This window comes from Glandiceps talaboti, chromosome 11 (assembly GCF_964340395.1).
Source record: "Glandiceps talaboti chromosome 11, keGlaTala1.1, whole genome shotgun sequence".
Taxonomy (NCBI): Eukaryota; Metazoa; Hemichordata; class Enteropneusta; family Spengelidae; genus Glandiceps; species Glandiceps talaboti.
The window spans coordinates 10,542,402-10,566,023 of record NC_135559.1 but is presented as its reverse complement, the minus strand read 5'-3'; the positions used below and the strand labels follow the sequence as shown (position 1 = coordinate 10,566,023).

Below are 23,622 nucleotides of genomic sequence, written 5' to 3'. Positions count from 1 at the left end.
CCGTTGTGTTGAAGTTCAGAATGGGAAAGCTGTCTTTTGTTACTTACTGTTATAACAATGTGCAGTGACAGTGAGAACTGTTGAATAATTTATAGCTTCTACGTATACTCTCACTGGAATTCATTGAATGTAGATACACGAGGGACACGTCACATCTATTATCTCCCATCCGGGTTATTCCCAACTGTTTCCAATATCAACTTTGAAGATGATTTTTAACTGGCAGTTTTATCAACGCCAACTATAGAATGGGAGCATTTTGATGCATCTAAATTTCATTCTAAAAATAAATAACAAATGTGTCTTTTTTTTCTAAATCAGTAAAATCTACATGTTGTTTTTCCCAGTATGGAGTAAATTTGTAATCAGGTTACATTTTCTGATCTTGGTCCGAAAGTGAAGTGTGATAGTAAGTCATTGCATAATACATGTATGTCTCGGGACAGACAGGGAACACCATGACCCCATTGCATGTAGTATAGCGGAAAATGACCGCAAAGTAAACAACGTTTTCTTCATTCAGTTGTTTACATATTAGGTGATAGAACACTGCTACCATTGTACTGCGGTTTTTGTGATTTCACATTTAAATGTAGGATAGTTAGTATTACCTTTGTGATAGGTGTCCATTGAATGAGACAGTGTGATTTATTTATGTGAAAAAAGATAATTATATCACCATTCCAATGAGGAGCAACTATCGAAGCAGACACTCTGTACCCTTAAACCACCAAGTATATGTCACGTCACGCTTTTGTAATGAAGAGTCGTATTCAATTACAGCTACCTTTTGATCTCTAGCTTCTGCCTCTCTCCACCTTTCTCAGTTTCCCTCCCAACTTTTCTCTGACTGTATCGTTCCAATGTCTCGCTCCCTCCCAGATGCTCCAGATTTGCCCATACATGTTTCTGTCTGTCTGTCTGTCTGTCTGTCTGTCCGTCCGTCCGTCCGTCCGTCCGTCCATCTGTCTGTCTGTCTGTCTGTGTGTCTGTCTATCTCTATCTATGTCTCTGTCCGTTTGTTTGTTTGTCTGTCAGTCTGTCTGTCTGTCTGTCTGTCTGTCTGCTGTCTGTCTCTGTCTGTCTGTCTCTTTGTCTGTCTGTCTGTCTGTCTGTCTGTCTGTCTGTCTGTCTGTCTGTCTGTCTGTCTGTCTGTCTGTCTGTCTCTCTCTCTCTCTCTCTCTCTCTCTCTCTCTCTCTCTCTCTCTCTCTCTCTCTCTCTCTCTCTCTCTCTCCTTTCATTCTTTTTACCTCTCGACCATTCTCACTGTAAACGTTATCGAATAGCAAAGTATTGGTCGACAAAATGAGTTACCTTCGATGTAGTAACTGCTCGGGGGCATAAACATATAACGTACAGACGAAGCCGTTCCGGTTACCAATAGCGAGAATCGAATAACTTGTATGTTTACATCAAAGGTATGCACACCACCTCGACTATGAATGCCTAATAACACAAACGTATGGATACTCGCTGACCCTTAAAAGTTAATCACAAAATGTTCTCTCAAAGAAAGTTTAAATTTCTCTCTGAACTAAATTATACTTTCAAGTTAAACATATATCATATGACAGCTGACTCCACAAGAGTGAGGCTATATATTAAGTAGACGGGTGACGTCGTACATTGTCTGTGAGACTGTGACCTCATCGAGTGGAGCGGTCTGACTAGAATTTTTTATAATCCCCCCGGCCCCACATCCCCGGGGCTACTTACTGGGTAATGGGTACAGGTCAAGCGTACCCTGGGGAATCAAAATTCAAAAAACTAGGGTTAGAAACTAAGAGTAAAAAATCAATATATGTACATCAAAGTATAGAAGGTTGAAGCAAGCATTCATAATGTCATGTCTAATTCCGAAATATCATTGTTAATTATGAAAATGAATCATTTCAATAAGTTACATTAACAAACTTTACTACCGTATGATATTCATGCCTTGTTATCATATGTACAAATTTGAAATTTTCTAGTCTCGTTGGTTATCCAGACTCTCACCGCTGGGGGCTCTTTTACGAGACCACCCAGACGAGAGTCTGGGGAAACCATATTCCAAGTACCCCACTCCGGACGTCATACAGTACACTTATTCCAAGTCATAAAAATGGGCTTACGGGGCTTTTTGTTGTTGTAATTAAGATGCATCACTTGCTTGAGAAGTGGAAACCTGTCGAGAAAGTACCTATATAGTTTAGCCTGCAATATTGGACGTGAAGTATTCTCCAACATGCACTTTTCTAGAAGCTACTTCCTGGGCAGATGTGTTGTATTTGAATCTCGTTATCTCGTTTCTGCAGACTCTCGCTTGGGTAGGTCTCGTAGGCGGCAGAGGCCACAGCGGCGAGAGTCTAAGTAACCGACTAAGATTAGCAGAAGATTAGTGGTTTTTTTTTCAAGATATTGCGTAACATCATTAAATTATGCGAATGACTCAATAATATTCATGGACGTTTATCGAGAACCGAACCAACTGTGCCTTGAAAACATACAGTCAAAGTCGTTTTTGACAAACATTTCCACTAACCAATAGTATTTATTGTAAGACAATAATGACATAGAAAAAAATAGTAAATAACTCATCAAAATTACTCAATTGAATGATGTACATGTAGAAATGGTAACATAACTGAGTCTGGGATTAAGGGCGATAATTAGATGTTATTCCCCAATATTTTCCTTCGTTCAGCCAAGGAAAATACGAGTGACCCAAGGGGTCTTTGTTACTACTCTTCCATCGACCCTTAGCGATAACCCCTTAGGTCACGAGTATTTTCCGGTTGAATGAAGAACAATATTTGAGAATAATGTTAACATATTATACAGTGCCAATAATATCAAAGACAAAATTAGGGAAAGTAATGGTAATTTTGAACGTTTTGACTCATATTTCGAAAACAGTAGAACCGCGAGTGACGTAGACCCGTGTTGTTGTGACATAGCACGACCAACGTATATATTCCATATTGTTTGTTCTAAATGGACATGGTATTATTCATACTGTAGCTTAAAATATTCAATATGTCAACATTATGTAAATAAAGTTATATAGTTGCAAAAGTACAACACGACGTCCTGAGCCTCACTGAATAGTACCCCCAATAACTCCACTAACAGATATTTTGAGATTATACACTTATTATATTATTTTGTTTCCTTTGTGGCTGGCATATTAATATAACACATAACACAGTTGGCGTTAGTATAACAGAGACAACCAGGAACAGAAACAAAAATGCGCCACCCTGGCCTACTTGCTAATTCATATATTGAACAAAAGTGACTACTAACGTCATCTAGCACAGCCGGCAGCTTTGAAACCCAGTAATAACGTATACTAATGTTTTTGACAGACTCTGGTAAAATACTGAATCTTATTCCGAATGCGTGGGTTTCACACCCACATGGTCAAGATCAGTCAAGTGACCGTTATGAACGTGATAAAATTTCACATATATCAGATGTCTGCAAATGCATGAGAATAAGCAAACCCCAGAAATTTACATTACACTTTGTAAGATACGTCGTGTCGCTCCACCCTCACCGGTCTACTGTGAGGGGCTGACCAATGTGTGAGGGCGCCCCGTCACGTCGTACTCTACAGACTAAACTTCCATGAGACTCCATATAAACTGAATTACGAAATATTCTGGATACTTACACACATCAAAATTCTTGAATATAAATATGATAAATCTATCAGGAATGATTTCCGCTTTACTTCTCAACGGAAGTGACGTCAGGCTTTGAAACGAGGTTATTGTCCTTGAAGTTCTAGAGGCGTAGGCTTTTGAAAATATTTGTAAATTATAATTCCAAATATAAACTGAATTACAAAATATTCCTGATGCTTGTAAATATCAAAAACCTTTGAATATAAATGTGATAACTCTATCAGGAATATTTCCCACCTTACTTCTCAACGGAAGTGACGTCAGGCTTTGAAACGAGGTTATTTCCATGAAGTTCTAGAGGCGTAGGTTTTTGTTATTTATAACCCAGTCTGATTCAGAGGAGCTGGTCTAATAAACTTGTACACCTTGCGATTGCTTTATTATCGGGTATTCGGTGAGGAAACACTTGACTCAGCATGTTGGAACAGCAGAGACTTGTATTACACACCATGGTTTGGTAAGAGCAGTTTTATGGCCTCTTTACGTCATGGTGTACTTAAAATGAAAGGGGAAATTTGTTTGTGAAGGTGCAACACCCCTGATTTGTGGGAATTACATAGTCATGGGCTTTTAAATCATGTGATCATTACCAACACATAGGATGACCCAATTATAAGCACAACAGTTATCGGTGTAAAACAATCACGTTTAAATGAATTATATACTTGCAGGGTCAAAAGGAAGGTGACGGCAATGATAAGTCATTGTGATAAGTACCATGTTTTAACTGAATTTTTTGAATTACGTCCACGTGATCGTCGATTTCGTGCTCCAAAAATTAGAACAATGAGAGCAAAAACAAGTTTTATCCCTAATATAATCAACATTTTTGATAATTTAAGGTGAAAAGATTTTAACATGCCATCAAGAACTGTTGACTTTTCAACTTCAGTGATGCTACTCTGTTGTGTATGTATGTTCATTTCTCTACATTAGGTGATTTATGTCAGGTGTATTACTGTATGTGTATTCTGTACATTAGGTGGTTTATATCAAGGGGTATTACTGTATGTGTATTCTGTACATTAGGTGGTTTATATCAGGTGTATGATTGTATGTGTATTCTGTACATTAGGTGGTTTACGTCAGGTGTATTACTGTATGTGTATTCTGTACATTAGGTGGTTTACGTCAGGTGTATTACTGTATGTGTATTCTGTACATTAGGTGGTTTATGTCAGGTATATTACTGTATGTGTATTCTGTACATTAGGTGGTTTATATCAGGTGTATTACTGTATGTGTATTCTGTACATTAGGTGGTTTATATCAGGTGTATTACTGTATGTGTATTCCGTACATTAGGTGGTTTATATCAGGTGTATTACTGTATGTGTATTATTGTAGTTTTATTTTACGACCACAATAATTTCTCTGTACAGAGTTAATAATGTTTTCTTGTATCTTGTAACATTCAGTTAATGTAAAACGGTGTAGTTATGACCTACTTCCAGACTGGATGGTAGAATTTGGAGGTAAAACATAATTTACATGTAATACTATACGAAAAGTCATATTTGACCATGTCTTTCTACCGGGGAAAAACTTGGACAGAGGATGTGTAAATGTGGTGAGTATGAGACGAAGTTCCACCTTTGACTTAATTTACCCCAGGTGATCTCTCACCTGGGGGGTTGTAGACAGTCAAAAGTGGTACTGGGTCTTGTACTACCCCAGGACAGAGATGGTGGTTAGGTGGGTCACAGGTAGGGAAAAGGTTGGGTAAAGGTGTGTAAATTGGACTTTTTGTGTAATGTAATAAGGTGTTGATGCTGTATAAGAAAGTTGTGCTAAACATTTGGATCATCGTATTCATATATTGGACTGATTGACAGATTTGAAAGCTAATGACTAATCTGTAGGTTACATCATCTGTGGCTGCATCGCCAAAGATTTGTCTCAGATTGAAAAGAATCTATAATATCACATTCTAGTTTCGTATACGTCGGGTTCTGGCAACGTCGTCTTCGTTAACACTGGTTGCGTCATCGTCTGGTTGTTATGATTACTTTTTCTTCGACAACGCCTAAAAAAGCAAACAATTTGAAAGATGACAAGATCATTCTAATTTCATCAGTCAAAGCTCAAAATTAAGAGTTCGGAGCTTTTAAAAATTGTGAAATAATTACTTTTTTAATAGTAAATACACGACGGGAGGGTAGAGCTTGGTGTAAGGCCAACCTTTTGAAATAATAATAATAATAATGTTGGGTTCTTATATAGCGCTTTCCCACGCCGTGCTCAAAGCACTTTACAATTATTACCCCTGGCTCGGATCAGAACGGCACAACGGCCGGATTGGATTATCAGAAAGACACAATTTGTTTATTTTTCCCAAAATAAAAGAAATGTTGGTTATTCTACGCATGAGCTGTTGCTATCCATGACGTAACCGGCTGTACAAAGACAGTGATCACTGTTGATATCAGGTGTACTGATGCAGAGTTGATCACAACCACCGTTATCAACTGCACACATGTCTGCATTTGAAAAATGAAACAAAATGGCATACATTAATTTATATAAAAAGGTACAAACTTCCTTCTTGAGAATATGTGTCGAACGCTCAGGATTAGATGTACGATACAGGCACACACATAGCAACGACTGTGAGAACTGTATATGTAGGAAAATAGTGCCTATGGTATTTTAGCACAACTGCATTGTTTGGGCAAGGATTCAAGATGATTATTTTTTTGATGGGTCTGATTGGTGATATTCGATCTTTCTTTGTTTTGATTGGTAGGACATAATTATTTCTCGGTTTTGATTGGTGGGCTTGAGTTAGCTTTGGTGAATAGGCTAATTATTACCCATTGCCGTTGTGATTACTTTAAACGGCACTAATATTTGATAGTAACCAGGAGCGTGGTGTCATAGTTGTTATGCAAAGCCAAACACTTCACCATGCATTTAGAACTATTGAACCTCAGAAAAGTTGTGCTAACTAGAAAAACAGAGAGTTACATAAAGTCATTACAATGATGTGCACACAATTACATTAGATTAACATTGACTCGCGCCTTTTTGACTGTTGCTATGGATGCATTCATTGTTGCTATGTAACTGCCTTGAGGACTACTGCACTTTACTTCATTGGTGCTAAAACAATATAACAATAACTTATATCAGAGGAATCCTATACACATATAGACTAAGTACTGCAGTTGTACTCAAGTCTTTCAAAATGTATAAAAACATATATACCAGGCTCAATTATTTTCAAATTATACTTTTCTCGAACAAGCTTGAAAACAAAATTGTAGAATGATCTATTCTGGAAACTATCGAACAAGAAATCAGTCATGATCATGTTTTAAAGAAAATCTCCATAAAAAAAACTCTATTGAAATCGCTATTTAAATAAGAGAAATAAGGAAAAGAAGAAAAAAACAATTTGTGAAAGCAATAAAGTACTACTCTATTTTCTCGATTCGAAAGTTAAACTTAGATTTTTAGCATATATTATAATTGAATATCTTCTGACAGAAGCAACGACCAAAGTAGATACTTTGACTTGTAATATTCATTTTCATTTCTAGAATCTAGTGACATCATTTGTCTTGGCAATTTGGCAATCTTGGCAATCGTTACTCGTCAGTGCTTACTTACTATCGTGTGGTGGTTGTCTGGTGACGTCATGTATGGCAAGTGACAACGGTGTCCAGAGATACTCATCCCTTGTGTAAAATACTGCGTTTTCGAAAGTAGCACTATCTCTTGGAAGTATCATGATATAGCCAAATATGTATTCATTGATAAAGTAATAATTCTAAAAAAAAGAAAAAGATAATCATTGTCAGCGCTTGTTATTGTTGAAAATGGGTCAAAATGAGTCAACTCTGAAGTGGCCATATGGGTGAGGATTTGGTATTTTATGTGGAATTTTTAATTATCAAATAATTGTATCATTGTATCCTGAATTGGAAAGTCAATGCCAAACAACGTAGACCGAGTCTGTGTTTGTAACTCAATACATTGCAAAAACAACAACTATTTAAAAAATGTGTACACAGTTTATTATTGTGAATACAATAATAAAGATTTTACACATTCATTAATATTTTCAGTTACAAACATGAACTTAACATGAGTTGTCACACAATTGTTTTATAAGTACCAAATCCTCATACTTATGGCCACTGTAAGAAAACTAATCTCTTATTGTTATTCCTCATGACATTTTGGATGACCGCATTTAACCCCTATACCCCATGGAATCTCAAAGAGTCAGGGTAATTTCATTGTGTAAAGTTAAACTGTAGTGAGGCATTATTAACATTGGTGATGAAAAAAGACTAAATCATATCACATTCCTTTTTATCTCGGCCCCATCCGTGGTGTAAATACTAGTTCACAGGACAAGTTTTAAAATGAACTTAAAGATTATGTTGTTTTTCTTGTGGCAATCAATTCACAGTTGAGTTATAACGTGGTTCATTATAATAACAGTTGTGTGTGTGAAAATATCTTGCTTATCTACAAAGTGTTATCATTGGTTATGAACGAGTGTTATACAAACTATGAACTGAATTGTTACTGTTATGACAGGATGATTGCGTTACTTTGGTTGTTTTGTTTTCAAAATTGTTGTTGTCGTTTAGGTTCTTCCCACCCTCTGCATCATATATATTTGGCAATGTATGTTAATGTTAATGTCAGTGTCAATATGTGTGTGTATGTATGTATGTATGTATGTATGTATGTGTGTGTGTGTGTGTGTGTGTATGTATGTATGTATGTATGTATGTATGTATGTGTGTGTGTGTGTGTGTGTGTCTGTCTGTCTGTATGTCTGTCTATGCGCGTTTGTGTGCGTTGTGTGTTGGGGGTAATTGTCTAGATTGTGTATTGAGTTTATTTTACCTTGTCCAAATCCATGAATGATGGATAAAATAATCCATCACCAGCGTATTCTAAACGTATAACCATTTCATCTGGGTCTGCATCTACATCAATGGAGTTCATCGCACCACTATTTGAGTCAATCCAATATAATCTGTATTAGATATAGATAGATTGAGGAAAGATGATTATTGCATTTGTTTAAATCTGTTGGATATTGTTTTTATAATTTCCCTCGACCTGTATTATCGAGCTACATTCACATGAACGTATGGACAGATTTATATGCTGTGAAATAATGAAACTTTGACCCTTCAGAACAAAAACAAAACAATTATGAAAGTGTGGAGACCACCCCCCACCTTCTGATAAAGTACCTATTTGTATAGTATGCAGTATTGGCATTTCCAACTTTTGTTATTCTGTGTATGTTGTCTGTTTTCGCTTTGTATAATAATATTTTTGTAACAGTGTTTAATTTATTTTGCTAACGTCAGTTGCACTCTCTGCAGAGTAGAATATTACATTTGGTATGGAAGAGTGGTAAATGGCTATATATCGCCATTTATACGTCCTATATTTTGTGTTTATATTTACAATTTAATGGATTGTTTGAAAAAATTATCCACTGTTCTCCGTGTGCCCTGCTAGTCAATGAGCTTATGCTATTGGTGCCTATATTTAGTGAGGTATGGAAACAACTGTAACACGTCCTGGAAATGTGCTTTTTGTTCGACAACCTTCCAAGTACAGATCTTACCACAAGTCTATAAATATCTCTACTTTGAGACTAACCTTCTATTTTCGAAGTCTAGTGTAATACCACGTGCACTGCCAAAATCATCATTCCCACCAGCGAGTATTGTCCTGTTCTCTCCTAATAACGTAGCTGATTCGATTCTTCCATTCCCATTCCAGTCAGCCCAGTAAATTTTGCTGTTTTGGCAAATGCATAAGGAGACTCCGATATGTCATTAATTGGAATGCTCTTGCAATACCTACTCAAGTAGTAATATCGGGTAATTAACTAAAGTATGTATCTGACTCATAATTTTGAATTGTACACCGAGTACAGTGTTCTGTACAGACTTTTGAGCTGAAAGGCAATATTTCTTGAAAAAGTATACAGAGTTATTTAAAGGCATTTTGATCATCGCATAAATTAATTATAATGACACTGGAAAAACAAAATATATTTTGCCTTGGGACAATTATACTGCCTACGTCTAATAGCAACACATTGTCGTGATTTCAAATTCGTAAAATAATGTCATGTCTTCTAATCATTAAACGTGGGTCCGTGCGAATCTTTACACTTCATATAAGTGTTATAACTAAAGTAATCAAAAAAAGTCCCACACCTCATCCCAATACATTATATCATAAATTGTAATGTGATATGTTTTATTTATCAATGTCTTCAATTTTTCCTATTAACGAGCATGTGTAATAGTGTTAAAAGTGCTGTTTGTTTTTAAAAGGTAAAAGTTAAATTAACTTGATGATCAAACTGTTTGGTTAATTTTTTGTGAATCTGTTTATTCATTTAGAATCTCGTCTGGAAAAAAAATGAACAAAACAAACTAAACTGAAGTTTGCTCACAGATTATTCTATGAATTCTTAATTACCTCTTCATTGGGTCCACGACAATACCAAATGGCTCGCTGAGTCCTGTATTGACAACAACATGGTGAAACCTCCCGTTGTAGTCGCTCATCATAATCCAATTATAAGATGAGTCACTCCAGTATACATTATTCGCGACCCAATCAACTGCTAGGTCCCCTAGCCCTTCAGATACACCGTCATACAATATCGTGACGTCATCGGTCTTTAAATCCATCTTCACGATAGCTTTATTATCCACGTCGCCCCAGAATATGAACCCATCGTCAATGTCATAGGTCAGAACAGATTTATACTCATTGAATCCTCCATGCAATTTCACATATTTTGTGTCACCATCTGATTGTAATGACTGGTACAAGCTTTCAGTCGTTTGGTCAATAATTCCCAAGTCAGACAGGGGGGCAAATAATGGGGTGTAACTATCCGTGTATATAAGCCGAGAACCCGTCCCAAATCCTGCAATATGGATTAAAAGAGTGGAGAATTAGATATATTGAAAGAACATGTATTAACGTAAATTGAACTTCCACCTAATACTAAGATGGACAAAAACTACAACTATTGTTGTTTGTTGTGTAATTGTATACCTACACCAGCATCCAATCACTACGTGGCCATTGGGTGACAATCTAATTAGCTTGTGCCTGTCTGCCTTATTTAACTGGACGCTCGTTTTTATGCTGATGTCTATCTTTTCAGTCGACTGTTGGAAAACTAAACGTGTGTAATGAATCTGGTCCTGTTAAATGTATTTCACTGTTGATGTTTACCCTTGGATAAACAACGGTACGTCAACGCCTGCGCATATTATTTTCTATCATGGCGAAAATGTAAATTTATGCATAACAGATTCAAAGTTGTAACACTATCGTTAACATTTGCCATGTTTGTCTGTGTTGATATAGCTTCCTTTTGTTGTTGTTTACACATTTGTTCGTCTCTTCGTTAGTTTTTCGCAAACGTAACCAATTATTCCTGGGTTCCTATCGTTTCGACTGGTGACGTTTAGTGTGCGTGTTTCTCCAAAGGCTCATTACATACATACATACATACATACATACATACATACATACATACATACACTAATAATTCAGACATTCGCACACACGTAATATATTATTCGAAGCTTACCAAAATTACAGAGAGTATCAACATCCCTGTCCCACGCTCCTGTATCTGTACAAACTAGTTGACCGGTATCTATCGCATGGAAACCCTTATCACATGTGTAAGAGCAGTTCATTCCTTCTGTGTTATCACAATCAATCGGGATAGATCCATGTAAAAAGTTCGATGGACAAGACACAACTGAAAAGTAATGAATTTAGGAACATTGTTACATTTCTCTAACCTTGAACCTGAGAACTTATTACCCAATTCGTACAGGCTGCATATACATATTTCCTTCTATCACTCTACTTCGCTGCAGATTACAGAATTCGTTGTTCATGTTATTTGTCATTCTTCTCTACCATGGTAGCATTTCCGGTTCGGGCCAACCAAAAAATTATGAAATGTAACACAAGTATTCAAATAATGAAACAAACAGTCACATTATATATATATATATATATATATATATATATATATATATATATATATATATATATATATATATGCAGACAGACAGACAAACAGACAGACAGACAGACAGACATATCAAACATACCTCTCGTGCAATTAAGGTTATCTATTTCACAAATACAATCCTCATTTCCTTTGTTAGGCACACAGATTCCAGAACAAGTTGCATAAATACAAGGGTTGATAGCTAAAAGAAAATAATAAAATACTATTTTAATTGAAAGTGTCAGCACTTTGATGTACAAGGTTTTTTTTCTCTATTGATTGAAGACAATAAGTCATATTAATATAATAGTTAATGATTCTTGATGTCAACAAATGTGGAGTCAGTTCATTATGAATAAAGCAATTGGGCAGGTGTGGAGTGGAATTTAGCAAACAAAAGAGAAATAATTTATAAGCAGTATCTCATGATAATTCCAAGTCTGACTTGTATTTTTAAGATTATGATATAAGTTACTAAATAACAAAAACACTCAGGTCTTGGGAGAATACATTATTCCATCCAAAGTATTATACACAATATATGCCGCTTTGTATAATTATGGATCGATAATTCCAATATCCTACTAATTGACAAGAGATATTGATATAATATGTACCGAATACCAAATATCTGTTTGATGACGTCATCATAAGGTAATGTGGCTCAGCTCAACACTCAAATGCCCTGGTTTGATGACGTCATCCTAAGGTTGTGCCGATCAAGTGATGCTACGAATTATCTTATGTTGATGACGTTATCATAATGGATCAAGAGCTACTACCAAATGTCTTGTTTTGATGACGTAGGGTAGGGTAATTTAGATCAAGAATTACTAACAAATATCTCGCTTTTAAAATGTCACCCAAAGGTTATGGGATCAAGAACTGCTAGCACATTCATTGAGTTAATGACGTCATCTTGAGGTAATGTGGAGCAAGAGTTAAAATCAAATATCCTTATTTGATGACGTCATCCTCCTTAGGTTCAGTACATCGAGAGCTTCAACCACTTTTCATTTGATGACGCCACCAGAGCAACTACCAATATCTACTGAATTCATTGTTGATGTCATTATATGTCAGCATCTTAAATTGTAACAGTAAATACAGTTTAAAAAGTAAGTAGTTGCTAATTTGACCTCTAAGGTATGTTCTTACCGTTTAATCTGGGTTGCATTCTTTCATCATAAACTTTAATTGCACCTAGGTCGTATGGGAAGTCAAATATTCTAGATATTGTTGGTGTACCAGTTTCATAAAATACAAGGTGATTATCATCGATATCCTTCTTAGTCCACATCACTAAATCCTTTTAATAAAAAAATGAAAAATAAAAAGATACTTTTTAAAAAATTCTAACACCATTCACGGTGATACAATTATAATACATACTTTATTAAAACAAAAATTTGACCGAAGTAAAATGGCCAAAATGCTTGAGTTGCGATCAGTGAAATAAACTTTTTATGGTCGTCACTGGTGAGACTATGTCTCTCTTTTTTGATGGCAGCCACTCTTTGGTGAGAGCGTGTCTCCTTTATGATGGAAGCCACTCTTGGGTGAGAGCACGTCAATTCTTTGATGGGAGCACGTATCTGTTTGATTGGGAACGCTACATATTGATCCTGAAAAAAAACTCATTTTAATAGAGCACTTTTTTTTGTTCTAGTCGGCCACCATACTTACTTGCACCGGTGCACGCTCATACTGAGTATTTGAACTAAAAATGCCGAAAACAGTATCATGATTATCGTATACAAGCATTCAAATGATATGCAAATGAAGGCACGATCCTTTGTTGTACACAAATTTTAAGCGCGCGATCGCATATTAAAGGGTGACCCTATTTTTAAAAATGTTTCTCATTACTATTTCATAGCAACTATGGGTCGGTCGGTCGATTAAAAAAATTAAAACGCATACAGAACAATCTTTTTCTCTGTTTCTTTTTCCCCCCCTGTCTCTTCTTTTCATTGGATTCCTGGTAACAAGCCATTTGCCAGCTTTTCTACACAATTGCCATTTTCCTCCATGCTCTGTTCGTGAACAAGATTAGTCGCCGTCGCTATGACTCTAGATGACGTCGACAGTCCAGACACTTGCTTATTCTTACTAGATACAGCGCTGTTCGAAAAATATTTTGGTGTCGGAGCTAAAAATTTCGTTCGGTCGGGTAATGAGAAACAGATAAACAAAATAGCGACACTTTAATATTTTTTAAGGACATTTGCTGTTTCTGATGAACATATGTTATACTAAAACATGCTTCGTGTGTGTGTGTGTGTGTGTGTGTGTGTGTGTGTGTGTGTGTGTGTGTGTGTGTGTGTGTGTGTGTGCTTGGAGTGTTTTATGTTGCTTTTTCACTCACTGCATTCTTGAAACTACGGCTTCTGAGCCCCCAAAGTATGCCACACTCGAATTCGAGCATCACGGATTAATATTATTTTGCCAAGTGTTCACTTATTCTCTGACCTTCCTGGATCACATTGATTCTTGAAGTATTTTGTTAAGTTATTCTAACCTGATATACCGCCACACCACCAAATGTTACTTGGGTATGAGCTTCTGTAATTACTAATGTCCTCTCATTCCCATCAGTGGCCACAGATTCAAGTTTCAAAGTTCCTTCATCAGCCCAGTATATTCTGTATATAAAAATAATAATGTAAGATTCAAGGAAGACAAATACAAAAATAATGCTTTTTTTTAAAATTTAATCCATTTTCTTTTTTTTAAGCACAGAAAGAGTATTTTAGTAGCAATTCAACTTTGACATAGTTGGCGATTTCTATTTGTTCATGATCGGCATACAAAAAGTAATTTGCATATATGCCACAAAAAGAATGAATAAGGAGCTGTGATCATGAGATGATTAGATAATATCATTTGATTCATTTGTGGCCGGCTGCCTGGGCTGCCCCATGATGATATTGTAGATAGCGTCCTCCGCGCGGAGGAATGCGCATAACATAGAATGCGCATGCGTAGTCATTGCTTAAAACCACCGAAAAAAATCGCATAGTATATAGGACGCGTATGCGTACTAGTCATTGAGACGCTCGAGGCCGCAAAACGGCCTCTGCATGAGCTATTATTCACCACAGTATTCGCAACAGTGACTTCAATCACCTCTGTGTGACCCAAAACCAGAGCATTCCTTGAAGCTCATAAAAACTATTTGAACAAATATTTAATTCTCTTTGGTGACTTAGCTAGCTTTGAAAGTCAATAAACATGTCAACCTTTGTTCTTGGAGGAGACATTTTGGTTACAACATCTTTACAATTCGATGTAGATTTATTTATAAATGGCATGTGACATATCAGTCCAGCCTCGCAAAGGTCATTGAAGTCGACTATCTTGAGGGCATTTGCAATTGGTTCTTGAAATGGAAATCAATTATTGCATGGTTGAAGAAGGTATATAAACAATGGGCTGTGTTGAAAGAAAAAAATAGTATATTTCACCTGTCGTTATCATAGTCTATTGCCATGGCAACTGGTTGAACGATATCAACAGTGACCAACTTCACCCTGTGTCCTCCTGATAAAGTGGACCTCTCGATCCAAGGGTTAGGGCCTCCAACGATCCAAAATAAATACCTAAAGAATAAAACAATTATTGCATAAACAATAAGAATAGTAACAAATAACAGAAAGATAACTTGCTTATTACACTGGATCATTAGTGTTTTTAAATCATGTTTACATACACAGAGCTTATCAGAGTTTTATATATGAAGTAGAGCATAATGGTTGTAAAGCATGGTAGATATAGAACACGGACTGAAATACTATAACTACTACTATCATGGTACATAGCGGTTAAGCACACAATACACTTTTATGAATAGATATATATGTGTTCATTATTCAAGTTGACTAGGAGTCTTCTAACCCCTCCTGAATTCATTTAGTATCATGTGTGTCTGTGCATAGTTTGCCCGTGCACCGTGTCTGAGTCTAGTCTGTGTCTGCCCTCCGGAATTAATTTAGTATCGTGTGTGTCTATGCATAGTTTACCCGTGTCTGAGTCTGTGTCTGTGTCTGTGTCTGTGTATATGTGTCTTTGTGTGTAATATGCGAAACTCCTGAGAATAGCCACGCTTCGTAAAAGTACCAAATAATTAGTGTAAATGTATTGAAAGGTAAAAATATGTTATCAGTTTCATGGATACATAATTTGATATCTTTTTTGAAACTTAGTATATCTTAATACTAATGGTTATGTCGCTACATACGGGCTGAGGATATTCCCTTCCTTTCCTTAAAAGTTTAAATGATTAAAAAACCGCATCTTGTCTTTATTACTCACTCCCTCAGTGGATGCACTCCTATTGCCAATGGATTGTCGACATCAGCAATAATAGATTTGTACAAACCGTCTAATCTAGATATCATAATTTTATTGTTCGTGGTTTCCGTCCAATATAAGGTTGCAGATATCCAATCCACTGCAATACCTGAAGTAAATACAGGGAAAATAACAAGGTAAATTTAAAATGGCATCTTCCATGGTCAGGGTTGACACCGGGGGTTGACACCTTGTTTGCATACTGCGATCAACACCACGAAAGTAAATAACAAATCATATGTGAAGTCATCTCGGAACGTTGGAACCCCATGGAATTGATAGATTATTTACATCATTCACTAATCACTCCTTTAATTCTAGCCTGGTCATGGTCATCAATATGTTGTTATTTATTTACAGTGACTTTAGCAAAGTCAAGTTTGTGCACTTGAACCATTGAAAATGTACTGTTAGTACTTTTGTCTATAATATACGTGTATCTGAATATGAACACACAGACGTACACATGCATACATATTCTCATGTTCGATTCGGATGTAACCAATGAAAAATATTTGTTATCCTTATACCTTGTCCCTTACGTGAAAAGCTGTGTTATTGTTTTAATGTCTTTAAAAACACTTTAACTGTCGATATTTAAATAAAAAATAATACTTAGCGCATTGGACCATCGCATCCTTACTGCAAGCATTTTTTTTTAATTTTCATATTCATGAAAATGTACAAGAGGCAAATACTACATATTCTTCAAAACCTACTGCTTATTACCTTCAGTACAAAAATGTCAAAACCAATAACAAAGTAACGTCGGCTTTCTATGGTGAATGTAATGTATCATGCTACATTTTATTTAATATCATCAAGAAATTTTCATTTTCTTTAAAAGATGTCTTTGGCATATAGAGCCACAGTATGCCTACCTCCAACATTTCGGACATCTGAATGCACAATTTCAAATGCTTCATTTTCTCTCACTCTAACCCTCTTTATTGCCGCGTCAGATGGCATGTAAACATACAACATTTCTTGTTGGAAGTCATAATCAAAATGAGAAATTGTGGCATATAAAAAACAGTTCAGTACACCACTTAAATTTTGGACGTCTGCCAAATTGACTGGTGTTGAACAGATACCCTCTGGATAAGCAATGAGGAGTTTGTGGCCTGGAATCAGGTGTCTGTCTGTAATATAGAATATGCTTATTATTGATAACAGCAAAATGAATAATCTAATCACACACATACACACACACACACACACACACACACACACACACACACACACATATATATATATATATATATATATATATATATATATATATATATATATATATATATATTTATAGACAATATAAGTGACTCGATGGATCCGGATAGATAGCAAAAGTTCGAAGTCGTCCTTACTTTTCACGCATAGTGCGATCATCAGACAACTGGTTTCTACTCTCTGGGTGTGCTGTTTAAACAGAACTATCAAAACTATATATATATATATATATATGTATATATAGGTATAGGTATAGGTATAGACATTCATACATACATACATACATACATACATACATACATACATACATACATACATACATACATACATACATACATACACACACGCACGCACGCACACACACACACACACAGACACATACATACATACATACATACAATGTACATACATACATACATACATACATACATACATACATACATACATACATACATACACACACACACACACACATACATACATACATAAATACATACATACATACATACATACATACATACATACATACATACATACATACATACATACATACATACATACATACATACATACATACAAACAAACAAACATCAGATGATAAGGAATGTATATTTTGCTTTGATGGTTAGGATAGATTCTACTGAAGCTGCTCATTTAAAGAATGTCCTTGTATATTATTTACCTTCTACGCATGTGCCGTTGCTATCCATGACGTAACCGGCTGTACAAAGACAGTGATCAATGTTGATATCAGGTGTACTGATGCAGAGTTGATCACAGCCACCGTTATCAACTGCACACATGTCTGCATTTGAAATTTAAAAAGGAAATCACATACATAACACAGATACAAAATTACTTGTTAGGATAATTGTGCTGATTGATTATGATACGTGCACCCACTGCCCTTCATCAGTAGGTAATGACTTTGAGAACTATATTTTTACACACAACAATACCAAACCTCAGTTTACTTGCATTACAATAATACTCCAATTTTGTCTGTAAACTTAGGTAAAGAATCTTTTTCATCTATTTTGGTAATATTTAACATTCGAATGATAATGCGCTATCCCAATGGGGAAAGAAATAGAACAAAAACATTCTGAAAGCAAAATAATGATATTATAAACATTCCTTGTTGTATTTCATGTAATCTTTGTTTTTAGCATATATACACACGGAACTTTGTACATCCTAGCACTAGGATGTGGCCACATCCTAGTGCTAGGAAGAAGAGCACAGTTATGTACCAGGTATGTACCTAACAGTCACGTTACAGGGTATATTTTCTGCAGCCCTGGTACATGGTTGTGAAAAATATGCCTGTTGCATGGATGTGGAATACCGCCTCTGTGCCAAGACTGTTTTTCACATCCCAGTACCATTTCTGTGTACTGCACATCTAGCACACATTTGTGCACATACATGTAACAGCTATGGTAATAATATCCTGTAGCAACCCTTTTGGTCATATCTGACTTTTATTCATATCTGACTTTCACATAGCTGGTACATGGCTGTGGGAAATACCCATGTTACAGTTATGCTAAAATAGCTGTGGGAAATACCTATGTTACTGCTATGCTAACATAATTGGTAAATGCCTGTGGGCAAAACTATGCTGCATTGCTATTTCTGATATCCATGTTACATTGATGTTGGCATACCAGTTACACATCTCTCAAACGTATACGTAGGTATGTTACACCAATTGTGTTTGGCCAGAGCTGGTACAGCCCCCGTATCCAAACTGAGCTGGTACAGCACAACCCTGTCCTGGGTATGTCAATGTTACAGGGGTGTGCAAGGTTCCCTGTGTAATACAACGATATACTGATATGACGGAACTGAGTTGGTGTTTATTTTGTTCATATCTCATCGTAATAAATAGTTTATTTCTTTTTACTTACTATCGTGTGGTGGTTGTCTGGTGACGTCATAGAAGGCAATTGCAAACGGTGTCGAGGGATACACGTGGAGAAGAGCCGCATTGTCGTAGGTAGCGTTATCTCTTGGTAGTATCATAATATAGTCATATTCGTATTCACTGATGAAGAAATAATCCTGAAAGGAAAGAAAACCTGTCACGAGTCAAAATTATAATATAATTTAGGATAAATTTCAAGTTTCTACAATTCAAGAGCTAAAAGGATTGCCATCCTTCTCTCTTTTAATCATTGATAGATTTCTGATAGCCAAATTCCAACATTTTACCTTCACTTAAATCAATGTTCACATTCTTAACAGAAAGTTAAGGTCTTGAATTTCAACTACAAAGTGGTGCAAACACTTACTCGAGATAAGAGTCAAGTCTAAACAATTTAATACATCATGTTTGTACATTATTACAATATTTAAGAAATTGGCCGTCATTCAGCCATGTGGCACGATATTGAACTATAGAACACGTCATCGTTGTGGCATGTTTTACAGCAGAAAGTCTACCCAGATATGGCTGGGATGGACGCATGTACCCACAAATGCATGGTCATGTATTAAATACCATTAACTAAATAAGCAGGCCGATGTATAACTTGACGAAAAAAAAAAAAAAAAAATATATATATATATATATATATATATATATATATATATATATATATATATATATGTGTGTGTGTGTGTGTGTGTGTGTGTGTGTGTGTGTATGGGGGGGGGGGGCTGGGTTTACATGATACTCTCAGTGTGAACAACCTCTAAATGATAATGATCATATTTGTTGCACGTGTTCCTTTACTCATAGTGATCACAGTAAAACCAGTTCGAAAACCAGTTCGAAAGTAAATAAGTGATTTATTAATTTTGACATGAGTTGTCCATGTTTATATTTATCAAAGTACATAATTGATTAATTGTCCTACAAGTCATGCATTCCCTGTCATTGTCTAGTTTGTGTCTAGAAGTATATCCAATGAAAGAAGAAATTTTGACTATGAATTTATTTTCACTATTATCGCTGGTGTGGTTTGTCCTCGGAAATAAGATACCTTCAAAATATAGTCTGTTTAGTACAATCTGTATTATAAAGATAGAAATAGATCATGGTCACATCTTTTGTAGCTATTACAACTGAACTAAAGCACTTTATTTGTCCCACTCATTTTGCAGTGTTAATGTCAAATGTAAAAGACTAGTATACGCTTTCATTTTCTTTCAGTTTAAGGCTAGTGTGTGGCCTTTCTAGTTTACTCGAGATATGAGTTAAGTGTAAACAATTTAATACATCATGTTTGTACATTATTACAATATTTAAGAAAATGGCCGTCATTCTGCCGTGTGGCACGATATTGAACTATTGAACACGTCATCGTTATATACCTATACATACAATGTATACCATCCTAAATAAGTGGCAACATAGTCACAGCAAACGTAACGTCCAATTTTCGATTTCAGCGTAAAATGAACCCCTAAAATATCATGGTATCGGACAGTAGTACCTCGTTCAAATTCATGAAGAATGGATAGTATAGTCCTCTACCACCATATTCTAACTTGATATCCATTTGACCAGGGGCTGCATCCACATCAAGTGAGTACATTGCCTCGTGGTATAAGTCTGTCCAGTACAACCTGTATTATACAGATAGAAATAGATCATGGTCACATCTTTTGTAGCTATTACAACTGAACTAAAGCACTTGTCCCACTCATTTGCAGCGTTAATGTCAAATGTTAAAGACTAGTATACTCTTTCATTTTCTTTCAGTTTAAGGTTAGTGTGTGTCCTTTCTAATTTAGTCAGTTCATAAACAGTGTTTACAGTGTATGATAGCTGCCACAAACGTGAATATATTTAGTTCTCAGTGATATCTGTACAATGTTTTATGGCATCTACGTTTCACTCTAATCATTGACTATTTACTTACTTTTCACTGCTAGAAATGTTTACAGATTGAATATTGAGAGACACTCACACCACCTACTGGGCTAATTAAAAGTATTCGTTTTGCGCTTGTTTTTCTTTTACAAACTATTGTAGCATATCAAGCAAACGTTTCACTTGGGTGTTACGAGTTGTACTTCATTCTTACGTACAATTGTTCATCGTACTACTATTGAATTACATACGACTGAATGTTACAAAACAGAAAATATGGACCATGTTAACGAATACCACATCTAGGCAACACATGAAGTGAGACATATAGTATAATATCCGTGTCAATGTGTATTTGTGATTCGTAGTCTAGCCCATGGTCACCACACGTCATTGCAGTGCATACATGGAATACCTGTCACTCAGGGATAGGACGACGTCACTTCACAATTTCTTATAACGGACAATGGCGGGCGCTGTATTCAGATGGAAAATGGCGACATATATGAACCTGTCAAATCGGAGGATTTACCAAAGGTAATAGAGATAAAAAAAAAATGGTATAAATCACTTGTCACTTTACATAACAACTTGATTTTATCAACAGAATGTGCAACATTATTTGATTGGACCTTTGCTTTAATAAACTTATTCTCACACCTACTCGGCTAAAGTTTTAAATGAAACATGTCATTTAACTATATTGAGATACTCTATAATACTTCATATAGGATACTTAAAGAAGAAAAAACTCATCAAAAGTGATTATTTAGACAACGTATGATGGTATTTTAACAGTGACAAGGCTCAGTATATATTGTCTAGGCATTATTTTGTAAAGTAATAGACAACATCAGGAGTGCCTGTACAATCTTGGATTATGTTAATATTTTTAGACCAACCTTCTGTTGTCGTAGTCTAGTGTAAGGGCATACGGGATTGCAATGCCATCATTCTCGCTAGCCAGTAATGTCCTGTTCTCTCCTGTTAACGTGACCGATTCGATTCTTGCATTTCCATCATAGTCAACCCAATAAAGTTTGCTGTTTAGGTGAAAACAAGAGAATGACAACAGTATACATATGGTCTCGTTGGGAAGCTCTTGTAACTTCTGCTCAAGAAGTACTGCCGGTGTAGGGCGCCATAAACGATGTATCTGGTGCTCATTACAAATTGTATATATACTTTACTTTTTGTCCGAAAGGCAATATTTCTTGAAAAGACATTTCGGGGGGCTCCTATAAGAGCATTGAGACCAGATGTATTCTGATCACGACATGTATGACTTTATGAATTTGGGATATACAGAGAATGCTTGTCTTGTGACAGGGGAACAACACTCCAGGAAATAAAGGCATTTACGTAAACTGATTTAACATCACATAAATTTCACACGATTGCCAAGAAATACGATATTTGTTCTGCCAGCGGTTCAGTATTGCCTCATGTGAGCCACAAGACATGCATATGTATTAGATGAAAAATGAATATTCATGATGAATAAGTGATTATTAAGCTCAGATAAATAGGGAACAGTGATTGTTCATCTAATACATATGTATGTCCGCTGAATCTGGTGTGGCAACACTGGATTACTGTAAAATGAAGTTGAAAAAAGCTTTAAATGTTTGTTTTTCTTGGCAACCACATGAACTATATATGTGAAAAAATAATTTCCAGAACCCATAATTTATTAACACCTTTATTTCCTGGATCAAATTGTTTGGCTTGTTGGTTGAGAATCTCTTTATTCATTTAGATCTCGCCTGACATTGTTTTAAAATCTTTCAGACACGATTCCTTGAATACTTTACCTGTTCATTGGGTCAACGGCAATACCAGATGGTTCACCGAGTTCTGTATTGACAACAACATGGTGGAAGTTCCCATTATAGTCGCTCATCATAATCCAATTATAATATCTGTCACTCCAGTATACATTATTCGCCACCCAATCAACCGCTAAGTCCGCTAACCCGTCCGACACACCGTCATACAGTTTAGTGACGTCATTGGTCTTTAAATCCATCTTCATAATGGCTTGATCAATCTGGTTGCACCAGAATAGCAAACTATCGTCAATGTCAAAGGTCATGGCTGTCTTCAACTCAGAGAGTCCCTCATGTAAGGTCACAGTATTTACGTCACCATCAGACCATAATGTTTGGTATACGCTGTCAATTGATTGATTGACAAGTCGTAAGGCTGACACACGTGAGCGGTAATTAATATCGGTGTATATAAGCCGAGAGTCCTGCCCAAAGGAGCCTGTACAATGTTGATGAAAATGAATTAAAAGGGTAATTAAAAGAATGTATTAGGGGCGACATCATTAGTTCAATGAAGGATAAAAAGATAAATTCTTTTACTTCGGGGATGGGGGGGGGGGTGAGCCATTTTAGTACTCGCCCTACAAAATCTGTGTAGATGTTTGTACCCCTAAGTACAAATATTTCTTGTTTTGCTATAATAGTAAATGCATGGCACTAAACTAACAATT

The 23,622-nt window shown here is 35.9% G+C and overlaps 1 protein-coding gene across 1 annotated transcript; it reads right to left on the bottom strand.

The window, feature by feature from the left end:
- Window positions 1-6,027: 6,027 nt before the first annotated feature.
- Window positions 6,028-23,217, bottom strand: LOC144442008 (low-density lipoprotein receptor-related protein 6-like). Its single transcript, XM_078131279.1, has 17 exons — window positions 22,937-23,217; window positions 22,025-22,165; window positions 20,743-20,875; window positions 19,213-19,366; window positions 17,982-18,104; window positions 16,951-17,211; window positions 16,031-16,178; window positions 15,184-15,318; window positions 14,238-14,361; window positions 12,875-13,025; window positions 11,817-11,918; window positions 11,279-11,455; window positions 10,147-10,603; window positions 9,313-9,453; window positions 8,539-8,671; window positions 7,285-7,444; window positions 6,028-6,152 (listed from the first exon to the last, which is right to left on the bottom strand). Exons 1-17 carry the CDS (start codon window positions 23,215-23,217, stop codon window positions 6,028-6,030), a joined length of 2,946 nt encoding a protein of 981 aa, XP_077987405.1.
- Between the last annotated feature and the right edge of the window lie 405 nt (window positions 23,218-23,622).